This window comes from Vigna unguiculata, chromosome 3, assembly GCF_004118075.2.
Source record: "Vigna unguiculata cultivar IT97K-499-35 chromosome 3, ASM411807v1, whole genome shotgun sequence".
NCBI classification, from domain to species: Eukaryota; Viridiplantae; Streptophyta; class Magnoliopsida; order Fabales; family Fabaceae; genus Vigna; species Vigna unguiculata.
This window is the reverse complement of record NC_040281.1, coordinates 20,380,087-20,393,897: the sequence shown is the minus strand read 5'-3', so window position 1 is coordinate 20,393,897 and position 13,811 is coordinate 20,380,087. Positions and strand designations below refer to the sequence as shown.

General features: G+C 31.7%; 1 protein-coding gene across 1 annotated transcript; it reads left to right on the top strand.

Annotated features, from left to right (window-relative positions):
* Positions 1-1,353: 1,353 nt before the first annotated feature.
* LOC114179961 (lysine histidine transporter 2-like) lies at positions 1,354-3,583 on the top strand. The gene is made up of 7 exons (XM_028066479.1): positions 1,354-1,478; positions 1,587-1,970; positions 2,088-2,481; positions 2,622-2,727; positions 2,825-2,916; positions 3,009-3,077; positions 3,485-3,583. Exons 1-7 carry the CDS (start codon positions 1,426-1,428, stop codon positions 3,581-3,583), a joined length of 1,197 nt encoding a protein of 398 aa, XP_027922280.1. The 5' UTR covers positions 1,354-1,425.
* The last annotated feature ends 10,228 nt before the right edge of the window (positions 3,584-13,811 follow it).

The following is a 13,811-nucleotide window of genomic DNA, read 5'->3' as shown; positions in this document are numbered from 1 at the left end:
ACTAATATTGATGAAAATTCACATGCATTAGTCTTTATGACTTTTCTAGATATGTTTGGACATTCTTTCTTGCATAAAAAAAAATGAAACTTTTAAAAGCCTTTAGAAAATTTGCACTAAATTATAGAAAATGAGAAAGAATTAAAATTTAAATAATTATTATCTTAAAATTAAATTAATAACTATTATAAATTTAATGTATTATTTAATTAATAATTATTTAAAAATATTTCTATGGACATTTTTATACGAAAGAGAAAATGATATCAGAATTTAGTTATCAAAAAGTGAATATTTCATTTAGTTTTGTGTTTCAAGAAGTAAAAGTCAATATATTTAAATTTACATTATCTAAGTGATCATAAACATAAATGATAGAATATTTAAAAAAAAGTAGTTTAAATAAATAAACATTTTTAATAAAAATTTAATTACAAATATGTAAACTTATATCATATTTTAAACAAATTTAGTTATTTAAATTTGACCTGCTTGATCATAGACTTGTTCATTATAGGTTTAATCATGTCTTTGGTCCTTATTTTTGTAGCGAAATCTCAATTTGGTCTCTTTATTTTTTTTTTTCATCTCAATTTGGTCCCTGTTTTGGGAGATTTGATCTCAATGTAGTCCTTTCCGTTAGTGGTATAGTAACAGCGTTAAATGGGGTATCACGTGTCAGTTACTCAATTTATTTATTTATTTTTTAATTTAAAAAGTTTTGCCACGTGTCAAGCTGTCATCGTACCATGGGACCAAATTAAGATTTCGCTATTATGGACAAAAACATGATTAAACCTTCGTTATAACACAGATGAATAGTAAAACCTAAGATCAAGATCATTCCAGACTCATGTTTTTTCAACAATCACATAATTTATTGATAATTATTATTATACTATTATTTTAACATAATATTTTATAGTTGTAATTTGAAAAAATGGACTGTGAATGTATATTTAGCCTAAAATATAATAATGTGTGTTTTGAATAAATTCCTACATTTGAAGTTTTAATTTATAGTAATTTTAATGTATAATAATAGCGTAACTAGTTGAGAAAAGAAGATAAAATGTAAAATTGGAAAGATAAGAGAACCAAAAGTAGAGACGAAAAATAGTCTGAATATCCCAACACTGAGTTCTAACGTTTGAGTGGTCCTACAGTGACGAAAAAGTAGGTAGCAGAAGTTGATCCACTACCCAAGCCACATGTTTTGTCACTGTCTCTGCTACTACCGTAACTCTAGTTTGCGGGTTTTGTGGGAACTGTTGCTTAAAATGAGTTCATCTTCGTCAAACAGTGGAAGCGAACAAAATGACGAATATCAATACTGTTGATAACAATGCCATCAATGCTTGGCTTCCGGTCACCGCTTCACGAAATGCCAAATGGTGGTACTCCGCCTTCCACAACCTCACCGCCATGGTGGGTGCCGGCGTCCTCACCCTCCCTTATGCCATGTCGATGATGGGCTGGTACATTAAAACTTTACTTTTCATCATCAACAATAACTGTAATAAAAAGAAAAACATGATTTTGACGTGATTTGTTGTTGTGTGATGACAATGGATCGAAAACAACAGGGGTCCAGGGAGTGTGATTCTGATCATGTCATGGGTGATCACGTTGTTCACGCTATGGCAAATGGTGGAGATGCACGAAATGGAACCTGGTGTGAGATCCGACAGGTATCACGAGCTAGGGCAGAAAGCTTTCGGAGAGAAGCTGGGTCTCTACATCGTGGTTCCGCAGCAGCTACTTGTTGAGGTTGGCACGTGCATTGTGTACATGGTGACGGGAGGGAAATCACTGAAGAAGTTTCTAGAAACTGTTTGTCCCTCGTGCCAAAAAATTAGGAGCTCCTATTGGATCATGATATTTGCTTCTGTCAACTTCGCTCTCTCTCTGTTGCCAAACTTCAACTCTATTTCTGCAGTGTCTTTGGCCGCAGCGGTCATGTCTATAACGTAATCATCAAACTCAGTCTCTTTAAACTGTAGTAGTAGTAGTAGTAAGTAAGTAATTGAGGGTGTTGAAAAGTGTTGCTAATTGTTATTATAACTTTATATGATGCATGCATGAAGTTACTCAACGATTGCATGGGTGGCTTCCCTTAAGAGGGGCACTGTACCTAATGTGGACTATGGGTACAAAGCGCATAGCACTGCGGATGCTGTGTTCAACTTCATGACTGCAATGGGAGATGTAGCGTTCGCTTATGCTGGTCACAATGTGGTTTTGGAAATCCAAGCAACCATACCTTCTACGCCTGAGAAACCTTCCAAGATAGCAATGTGGAAAGGAGTGATAGTTGCATATTTGGGAGTTGGCTTCTGCTACTTTCCTGTGGCCTTCATTGGATACTATGTGTTTGGAAACTCTGTTGATGACAATATCCTCATCACACTAGAGAAACCTACTTGGCTTATTGCTGCAGCTAACATGTTTGTTATTATCCATGTTATTGGAGGCTACCAGGTAACTTTCACTACATAATTAACACTCTTCATTTAAATATTACACCCAAAAATTATTTTAGATTAAATCAGATTCTTTTTTTCATTCTTTCACAAACTAAATTCATTGATAATATGTGAAACATTCAAAAATCATAATAGGTATTCTCAATGCCGGTGTTTGATATGATGGAAACCTTTTTGGTGAAGCGAATGAAATTCCCTCCTTGTTTTACACTCCGTTTTGTTGCTCGTACTATCTTTGTAGGTAAGTGAGGTCTCATGAACTTTATCTTTAGTTTGAGTTATTATGATTATAAATAAATACATACATACATATTTTATAATTATCCTTTTTATTTCAGCATTGACAATGATAATTGGCATATGCATCCCCTTCTTTGGTTCTCTTCTTGGATTTTTAGGAGGCTTTGCCTTTGCCCCAACATCTTACTTTGTAAGTAAAAGCATATGGAAGTTCTTCTTTGTTGTTTTTTTTATTATTATTTAATTACCAATATATATTGATTATATATATTCTTGTTACAGCTACCATGTATCATATGGCTTAGACTGCACAAACCAAAGAGATTTAGCTTATCTTGGATAGTGAATTGGGTATGTTAACTGAGATTAATGTCAAATTTCCTTATTAGATATTCTTCTTGTGTTTAGTAATTTATTATTATTTATCAATTTGTTTTTGAAAATTTTTTCTTAAAATTTTTTCTTAAAAAATATTTATAAATTGTTATAAAATAATAATTTGAGAGAAATTGTTTCCAATTTTTTTGAAAAATATACTCTACAAAATATTTTTCACAGATAATTCGTAAAAAATATTTACGAATTTTATAATTGTTTAAGAAATAATTATAAACAATTTTTTTTATCAATTAAAATTTTTAGAAAATAGTAAAAATAAGTTTTTTTTTTTGTAAAATTTTATAACAAGTAAAAATAGTCTCTTAATGTGAAAAATTTAGTAGTGTATATTGATACGAACTTTTTTTATTATGTTGCAGACATGCATCGTGCTTGGAATTCTGTTGATGACACTAGCTCCGATTGGTTCATTAAGAAAAATCATTGTTACGGCTAAGCACTACAAGTTCTTTTCATGAACCATCATTTATTAGACAATAGTTAGAATGAAGTCATTATCTCAGCTTAGCACTACAAGCTCTTTTCATGAATTGCTTAGAAAAATCTAAGTAGTGTAGGCAATAGTTAGTGTAGATTCTTGTCCATTTCAATGTAGGAAAGTGATAACTAAGGATAGCGTTAATGTTTACAACATTTACAAGAAAGGTTTAGATGTTTCCATTTTTACGTTGAGATGTATAATGTTTTGTTATTAGGATTTTCTGAATTCTTCTATTTCATTTGTCTATTAAAATTCATCATATCATAAAATAGTTATGTTAATATATATATATATATATATATATATTATCTAAAATAATTTGTGCAAATGAGAAAACGAAGTTTTTAGATAGGCTATCATTGTTATAACGTTGTAATAGGAGTCATGACAACATGGTAAAAAAAATGTCATCATAATTTATTAAAAAAATGTAAAGTAACTCAAAAAAGAAAAATGACTTTTGAAATCAAATTCAAATGTAAATTCAATTAAGAAAATATATGAAAAATTAATAAAAAAAAATTAGGATGTAATTCTGTTATTAGAAAATAAATTTATTGATTCACAAATTTAAAATTTTGTTTTAATTTTTGTGTTTTTTATTTTAGATTTAAAGTTAAAATTATATATATTTCTAATATGAGATGTTTATGAAAAAGAAAATTTTTAATTTGTATTTTTATACTATTAAGTGAATCCGATAGTCAACATACTAAATAAATAAATTTATAAAATTGATATATGATAAATAGTTAATGTTAAATTTATCTAACAGATATCAAGACGGAAACCACCATACTTAACATTTATAGAAAATTGAAAATTTTAATATATATATATATATATATATATATATATATTACTTTTTGAAATTATTATTGCAAAAAAAACTTCTATATTATTTTAGATATCTATACGCAACTCACCATATAATTAATATTTATAATGATTAAAAAATTTATAATATATATATATATATATATATATATATTAGTTTTTTAATAAAATAAATTTACGCATATTAAAGTATTAAAAAAATTTCTTAAGATTTTGACCATAAAGTTTGGAGTATATGTGTGTTGAATTCTCGTATTTTTGCGATTTAATTTCTCTTGTATTAAGCAATTGTAAGTAGAATAATTAATTTGGATTATAGAGTATAATTGTTGATCATCTATCTAACTATTGTCACATTATATTTATTGTATGAGAAATAGTTTGCTTATGTGGTAAGCATATTATGCTTCCTGATTATTTTAATTCTAAGTGCGAACTTTTGGTACTCGGGTTTGGTCTTTAATTTTTTATTGAGGATCTAGATCAATCTCTTCCTAGTCCTCCGTATATAATGTTCCTATCTCTAGTCAAATGTACTGCTTGTTGTCTTTGATGCCAAAAGTTGCAAAGTCTTTAATGAAGTGGCATTATGAGGAATTTTAAATTTATCTTCTCACTTCTCCGAGCTTAAGCTCGTTCTTTTACTCGTGTGTTGTATCGTTGTGCAACTCTTTGCTTTGCTACCTCTTCTCGTATTTGAGACTCTTTTTGTATTTCATGTCTGAAGTTTAGATCAATTTGGCGATCTTCCTTGTTGTGTTCCTTGTCAAAGTGTTGTCTTGTCAAGTACTAGTAAAGAGTAACTCACTTTTTCTCTGAAGATGATTTTGGTGAAACTATGGGCTTTTAATGAAGGAAGGTGTTAGTTGATACTAGTACCTAAATTGTTAGTTATGTGGTGCATAGAAATTTCTAAATAGAAAAGATAGGTGAGTCACAATGGACAAACTTAACAACATTGTCTTTCCTAGCCAGATTTTCCTTAGACCCTTTTTAAAAATTTCCTAAGAGCATATTCTTATGTGAGTGATGATTTGAGAGAGGGGAAGATGATTCGTTTGGGTTGATTAGAAGGTGATGTGTATGTTGTTCTTTTTCATGGATTTGGGGTGATAGTGGAGTGAATTTGAGAGTAATTTTTGTGAAAGTTTATGAAATATTTGATTAATGTGACTAAAAAAATTAAATTTAATAAATAAAAATGTAAAATTACCTAATTGTCCTTGGTGTTAAAAAAGTAATATAAAATGATATTTAGATAAGTTGTAATCAATTTTTTATATATTTTTTATCATAAATAAAATTGTTAATAATATTTATTAATTGAAAAAATTAATATTATAATAAATTTGATTTGAAAAATTTAATATTTGGAACAGGTTCCATGAAAAGGTAACAGGTTATAAAAATGCATGAAAAGGGAATAGGATACAAGTCAAACGGAGCAGGTTCCATGAGTGCTACACCAAAATAGAATAGGTTCCAATTAAAATGGAACTGGTTCCACTCACTCACAGATATGGTTACAAAACAGATCTAGTTCCAAGTTGTGTTGTCTCAAACCATGCATGGCCTCCACCAACAACAATGGTGGAAAGGAGGGCGGACCTTGAGCAATTAGAGAGTGCAACTTCTTCCATTAGTTTATTCTAATAAAATAACAAGGATATTTTATTAAAAGGAGCACCATCACTCTCAAATCTCACCTACAAAGCGGGATGTTGTTACAAGACCAATATCGCAAATCAGCGCCTTCCACCACTCTCCATTCAATAAAAAAGAACACAATAAATCCCTTGAATCATTGCTCGCAATTACCTTTGAACAGTAATTCATTTCAAAAGAACAAGACCTAATAGAAATCCTCAAAAAAATTTCACATTCTCAGTCATGACATTGATACTTTGCTAGAGAATATCACTCGTACTTCATCTGAGTTTCTTCTTGTACGGTTGATAATTTATCGATCTATTAGCCTTCTCAAGCATCAAGTATTTTGTTCTCGTCATGTTTAAGTCCAATTTGTAAATTATCATCATTGTGAGATTGACCAAAGTTTTATCTTTTCCTTGAGGATTCTCTGAACTCAACGGGGATCAAGGCATCTACTCCATATATGAATTGGAAAGATGCTTTTTTTTTGTTGTCTATGATTGGGGTATGCAATGGTATCCCCATAATATATTTGAAAATAAATTATACAAAAAATTTGTGCAATAATTATTCAAATAAGAGTAAATTATACCTTAACATATGTATTTTTCCTAAATTCCGCTTATACCCCGTTTTTTATTTGACTCTACCAAAAATTTTACATATGGTTAGAAAAGATGAAAGAATTTATCTTAGTAGTTGATGTGATGTTGAAAGATTTTTTTTCCTAAAAAGCTAAAGAAAAAAAGCAACCCTTAGGAAAGGGCCTTAGAATAGAAAAAGTAAACTTCACAAAGAAAGATAATACTTTAAATACAATGGGTCAACCTAATAACAAAAATAATGATGAGGCTGGAGAGGAGGAATAATGAAAGTGAACCTAAGAGAGGTTCACCAAAATAAATCCTCTAGAGATAATGGAATTGCTTGGCCAACACAATTTTGAAGAACACTCTAGATACCATCTTAAACCATAATCAGCAAAATGGTTAACATGTACTCAATGAATTTTGTTTTTAGGGGCTAACAAGTCCCTTGCAAATGAAGAAAGGCTAAAATTCTTCGCCATTTTTCTTCTAATTAAGAGGGAAAAACCCTAAACAAGTGCTTGGTATAAGGACAATAAGTCCTAAAGACTTTAATCCCAAGATGAGAGAGTCTTGAGGAAATTAAAACCCAAAAGAAATATGAGTCCAATTTTCTATTAAAAAAAGTGTTGCACTACAAACATTCAAAATTTCAAAACATGGATATAATTTTTGATTAAAACCAAAAGAAGAAACGAGATTGAGGGATTGCATTGTGATAGGTATGATTCCGAGCTATCATGAAGAATTCTTATAGCTCAAGAGTAAGGGATTGTGTAATAATAGGTATGATTTAAACTTGTCTTGAAGGAGTCTTATCATTCAACACTGGTTAGAAAAAAGATACAAATATTAAAATATAAATTGGAGTGCATTTTTCTTATATAAACATAGAACGACTTTATCATAGTCAAACTGGAATAAATACATAATTGCAAACAAATTTGAAAAAAATTTGGTAAGGAGTTTAGTAGATACTAGTACAAGAAATTAGGACCAAATAATCATTAAATTAAGAAAATGATCAATAAAAGTAACAAATTAGGAATGCAAACCATAATAGGGAAAAAACAATTACAAGCCTAAAATATACTTAACTAGAAAAATAGTTGATACTTCTTTTTTATATTTGATGTACTGTTATAAATAAATAAGGTATATTTTGATAATGAATCATGCCTATTCCCCCATGACTAAGTCCGATCAAGATCCAATGCTCACGTTTTAGTCTTTTAACATGGAGTCTTCATTAAAGCAATTAAGTCATCCCGTAACCAAATTGTTGATTACCTCTAGGCCATGTATTGTTAGGAATTCAAGTGTGAGTCTAAGTCCCACATTGGCTAAAAAATGAGAAAGTAGAGCACTATATAAGAATATAAACCCATAAACCCATTGCTTTAAGGTTTTGGGTTGAGAATGTTGGCAATGCCTTGTGTGGTTGGGCTCAGGTCTCATTGGTGTTGTATCTCCCCAATGAAACCCCTTCTATAGACCTAACAAGTGGTATCAGAGCCGATGGTTAAAATTGGCTCAGACGAGTGTAGTATGATCCTTGTATCGAAAGTCTTCCTTGTAAGGGTTCCAAGTAAGCACGCCGTGTTAAAAAATACGACGGTACAAAAAAGATAAAAAAAGAGTACTCGTGGTTGGGAATGCTTCCACTGGAGGGGGAATGTACCAATATGGTGGAAGGGACCCACACTTGAGAGGGAGATTGTTAGGAATCCAAGTGTGAGTCTAAGTCCCACATTAGCTAGAAATGAGAAAGTAGAGCACTATATAAGAATAAAGACTTATAAACCCATTACCTTAAGGTTTTGTGGTTGAGCTCAGGTCTCATTGGTGTTGTACTCCCTAGTGAAACCCCCTCTATAGACATAACATGTATATTGTTAGTATGATCTTCTCAAAGGGAATATAACTTATCTAACAAGTTAGTTATAGGTTATGTTAATTATTATCAAATGGATCTAATAAAACTATCAAGAGTCCTTAACGAATTAGCTTTTTCAAGTTATTTCATTGATGTTGTATTACTCTTTCATAGTATATCATTGCAGTCTTAAGACTAGTTACAACATTTTAGCCTCACTTAGCTTAAGACTTGTAGACTTTGCATTGTTGTAGTAGTTAAGGTATTGTATTATTCATTATTTGATAAGTCTTTTAGCTTCTCGAATGAAGCCTAATCATTAAAGTGAGACTAATTACAACATTTTAGCCTTACTTACCTTAGGACTCGTAGACTTTGTGTTGTTGTAGTAGTTAGGGTATTATATTATTCATTATTTGATAAGTCTTTTAGCTCCTAAATGAAGCATATTCACTAAAGTGAGACTAATTACAACATTTTAGCCTCACTTAGCTTAAGACTCGTAGACTTTGTATTGTTGTGGTAGTTAGGACTTTGTATTATTCATTATTTGATAAGTCTTTTAGCCTCTCGAATGAAGCTTGTTCATTAAAGGGAGACTAATTACAACATTTTTGTGAAACCCAAAAAATTTAATTAATTAATAAATAATTAATTAATAAATACGGGTAGTGGAAGCCTTTATGGCAATTAATGTTAGCTTGTACAATGTGGAAAAGTACTAGCTCAAGTGGTTAAGAGTACTTGGTCATGTTGAAAGAACTTGCGTTCAAGTCCTGTGTATGCCAATTTTGTGTTCTTTTAATTGTTTTTATTTTGGTAATATGCTTGATCATGAGGAGTGATAATATAATCCTAGATTTATAGGAATTATCACGAAACATGAATTGGTTGAATGGTTGTGCATTTATTTAACATTGGCATGGTTGTGTGTTTGAACCTCTAAGGGGGGTTGTACCTATTTATTTTCCTTTCTTTTGTACAAAGTGATGCATGGCTCTCGTTTACTCTTTACTGTTTTTTTATACGTATCACAAGTTTTTGAATGAGGGTGTCTTGTTTCTTGTTTTCTTTTCTTCGAACCATTTGTGATATGTATGCACTATTGTTTTCCGTTTTTCCTTGCTGGCCTTGCGTGAGATATTCTTAGGAGAATATCTACGTGAACACCTTCTAGGAATAAGGGTAGCCTCGTTTGCGATGGTTGGGTTGTAGGAAATCTGTATTTGTGAGGTTAGTGTGACCACAGTGCAAGGATAGGTTCTTCTATTTGAGATAACACGGGTTGAGGGAGTGCATGGTTTGCAAGTCTTATGCAGTTTTAGGCAGTCTGGAACTGGGTTTTGCCTAGCGGCTCTGGTGCAGCGTCAGGCGATAATGTAGAGGCAAGACTTTTGTATGTGTTAGATGTGTGTGGTCTACAAGGCTTTGGTGATACCTTAAAGGTTAGCTTGTTGGAGTGTTCCTTGAGTTATGGCTCAGAATGTATCCCTTGAGTTGTGGCTCGGGATAGGGGTTAAACACGTGACATTCCTTGCGTTGTGGCTCAAAATGGCATCTCTTGAGTTGTGGCTCGGGATGACAGATGAACAGGAGGAACCCTTGAGTTGTAGCTCGGGTTGGCGAGTGTTGTCGGTGTGAGTGTGTGAGTTGTAGCTTGTATGGATGGGTCCGGATAGATTGTCCTCCTCTATATCTAACTGACGAGTTTGGTAGTCTTGGGACATTACGAACTATGTTCGTATTGGGAACTCCACCTGACGTTACGGAGTGTGGTTCGTAGAAGGTTTCCCACACATGTTCTACAAGTTGTGGCTTATAGGTGTGGCAACAAAACATCTTGAGGTATCCATCTAAAGATGTAGAGCATGGATGACATGGTGGTGGCCATGTTGTGTGGAATCAAAGGATAGGAGTTCCTTTGATGTGTGTGATTATATTTAAACTGTAATGTTATATATGCTTTATATTGTTATCTCACTCTATCTGCTTGTATTTGGTGATGATTGTGTAATGCGTTACACAGCAACAGATGATGTTGCAGGTGGTGCTGGTGAGGCATAGAGCTGGAGTGAGACTAGCTTGGGGAGATTTCTTTTTACAGAGTTTTATTACTTGATGGATTTTAAAGACTTTGTAAATACTTATATTGTTAGACTTGAATATTGTATTTTGATATTTATGTTTTTGTGGATTTTGAATTATTCACTAGTGTAAAATAGGCTTTTTATACCGGTTAAAAAAGGCCTTTTATACCGATTCTAGCATCGGTATAGATGTAGGTGGTATAGAAGGTTTGATCTTTCTATATCGGTTACATGACAGGTATAAAAAAAATATTTTTTATACCATTTCTAAAACCGGTATAGAAAGTCCTCTTGGAAAAGAAAAGTTATGTAAGAAGAAACGACTTACTATACCCAATTATGGTTCCAACCGGTATAAAAAATTACACATTTTACACCAAGTATGACCTCAACAGGTATAAAAAGTGATTTTTTATTTTTTTAAGAAAAATCGTTTATGCTTCCTACCACATACCAAACCTATATATAATTATCCAAAACATCCAGAAAACAAATCTCATTTAATCTAATATTTACATGAAATAGAATCTAATGTTTATATAAAATATAATACTACTCCAAACTGAATTACTCTATAAGTCATAAAACACCTAACATCATCTTATATAAACACTTAAAAGAAACGAAGCACATTGCTCACGAACTTCCTTCAAGACTCCTTGATCCATTGGAGATGCGTCATTGAAAATCTACACTATGAATAGTTGAGTCAACAATCTTTTAATGATAAATACTTAATATGTGATTTAGAAATTGTACATATTACCATATCCCATGAGTCAACAATATTTACGGATATGATTCTATGCATGTGCCTCATGGTATAATATAGTTTTTTTTTTTCTAGTTGAGATGCTCATTTCTAAGTGTGTATCCAAACAGGTTGTGTAGGATCAACCAATCACAACCCTAATGACAAATTGATGAAAGCTTAAAAGTCCCCAAATCAAGCAACACGACAATGACTAAATGAATCTAGCCCATTGTAATCATTGGTTGAAGTCCACAACCACTAGAGGATGTGTAAACATCAACTCCAAATCCTAGAAAAACCATTTACCATTAAGTTTTTGTGCATGACAGACCAATTTTCACAGAAAATAATTTCCTTTTAGCGTAGAGGTCTTGTCCTGCAAATTATGTCTTGGTTCATTATCATTTATAAGTTATACCAAAAATCATATTTCTTAAGCAATAAACTTTATAGTGGTGATTACCTTGCATATGCATTTTCACAATCACATCTTTTTGTGCCATTAACCCATCATGTCAACCAACCTCACAATCTTTATCTCTAGTTTTTTCACAATCATTTTACTTATAACTCTCTGATACTCTTTCATACTCCTAAAACCAATTACATGATCTGGAGTAGGCAACTACACCATTTCCAATACTAGTTTTGTTATTTCAAGATAATGGATGTGTTGAATACTGCAAAATAATGAATATCATAGATCACCCATAATATACTTGTTTCTCAACATATTGAAAAGAGAATTAATTTAAGTGGCCAACCCATAACATGTTAGGCCTTATTTGTGCAGCAAGGATACAATAATGATACAAAATAGTATTATTGGTAAAAAGGGGGAAAAGTATCAATGATAATAAACTCGACTGGAAAAAAGATATAAACACACCTTAATAAAAATAAATTGAACTCCACCGATAAGATCAAGTTGATCCACAAAAAACTTTGGTTTGCCGTGTACAGATGCAGCAACTTCAGAAACTTCATAAAACATATTGGTCAACATGGAAATAAGCTTACAGTGAACTAATCTGCCCAAGAGTTCTCCCTACTGATTCTTACAAGTGCCTTCAGAACCTATCAGTAGATTGGAAGTAACTAAATTAGACAGTTATATCATAATGACATAAAGCAGTAAGCAAATAGCTATGCATTAATAACTCAAGATACAACACCTAGGGTTTAGAAATTCATGTATCAAGAATTTTTTTATGGCTGACATGCTTAAAACCATATAGCTTGCACACAGACTTAAGTGCCCAAATGGGAAACAAACTGTCTTAATGGAAGACAAAAAAGTACTGAATAACTAAAGAACATCTACATTACAGAAACCAAAGTACTACAACCTTATAGTTTGTTTGTTTTAGCTCCTCATAGAAATTCTAAAACAAAATCCAATAGCATTAAGTTGCAAGCTACTCAACAATTCCAGAAAAACAAAGCTGATGCCAGTTAGGTACGTTCACCTAAACCTAAACACTGAAAGTTTTTCAAGCGTTCAACCTTACAAAATCATTCATGGGGGGTTAAAAAATATATATACAACAACTGTTCAACCAAGGAGATGATAGAGTGACTAATACCAAGACACCAAAAATTGGTTATATATAGAATTGTATATGTTTTGAATGTATTATGTGTTTAATGTAGACCACACAATATGTATTTATGCTATTGAACAGAATCAATTGCGACACGTAATAATTAGGAATCAATCATCCTAATTTCCGAGATTATGTAATGGTTAATTTCCTAGAAATCTATAACCACTGATTATATTCTAACAATGGTGAAAATCAAAGTGAGACAATGAAGACGCATATTCTAGAATAGCAACTATGAGAAAACTAGCACCAATCACTTGTTCCCAATAGATGGCTATGGCTCAAAACAAGGAATAAAGGGAATGAAAGAAATAAGGTAGCATGAGAATATGAAAGTAAAAGGGACAGGTGACAAAGAAAAGACTTAGAGAAGAAAGTTAACATTTATAAGAATAACATTAGTGAAATGCTCTCCTTGCAATACAACCACAGAAAACGTCAGTTTTCAGTTCTAGAAGTAGCGACATGACCATTTGGTTTAAAAAGATGTTTGAAACAGGCTCAACTTCTTTCTGTGACACTATTTTTAATTTTATCTAGTTTAGTGTGAAAAATATTAATTATTAAACTTTTACATCCCCCATCACCATTCTTTCATTACCTTAAATAGAAGACTTAAGTTCTATAGATCTACATTAAATTCCAAAGTTCAATAATTAGTAGGAATCCTTTCCCCTGACACCCTGTCCAACCTCCCAAAAAAGAAGAAAAATATTTAGCCAGCAGAATGTGCTATGAAATAAAAATGAAATTTCCATGAAATACAAATAGAATCAAATAGGAGAGTAGGGAATTATTTCTCAC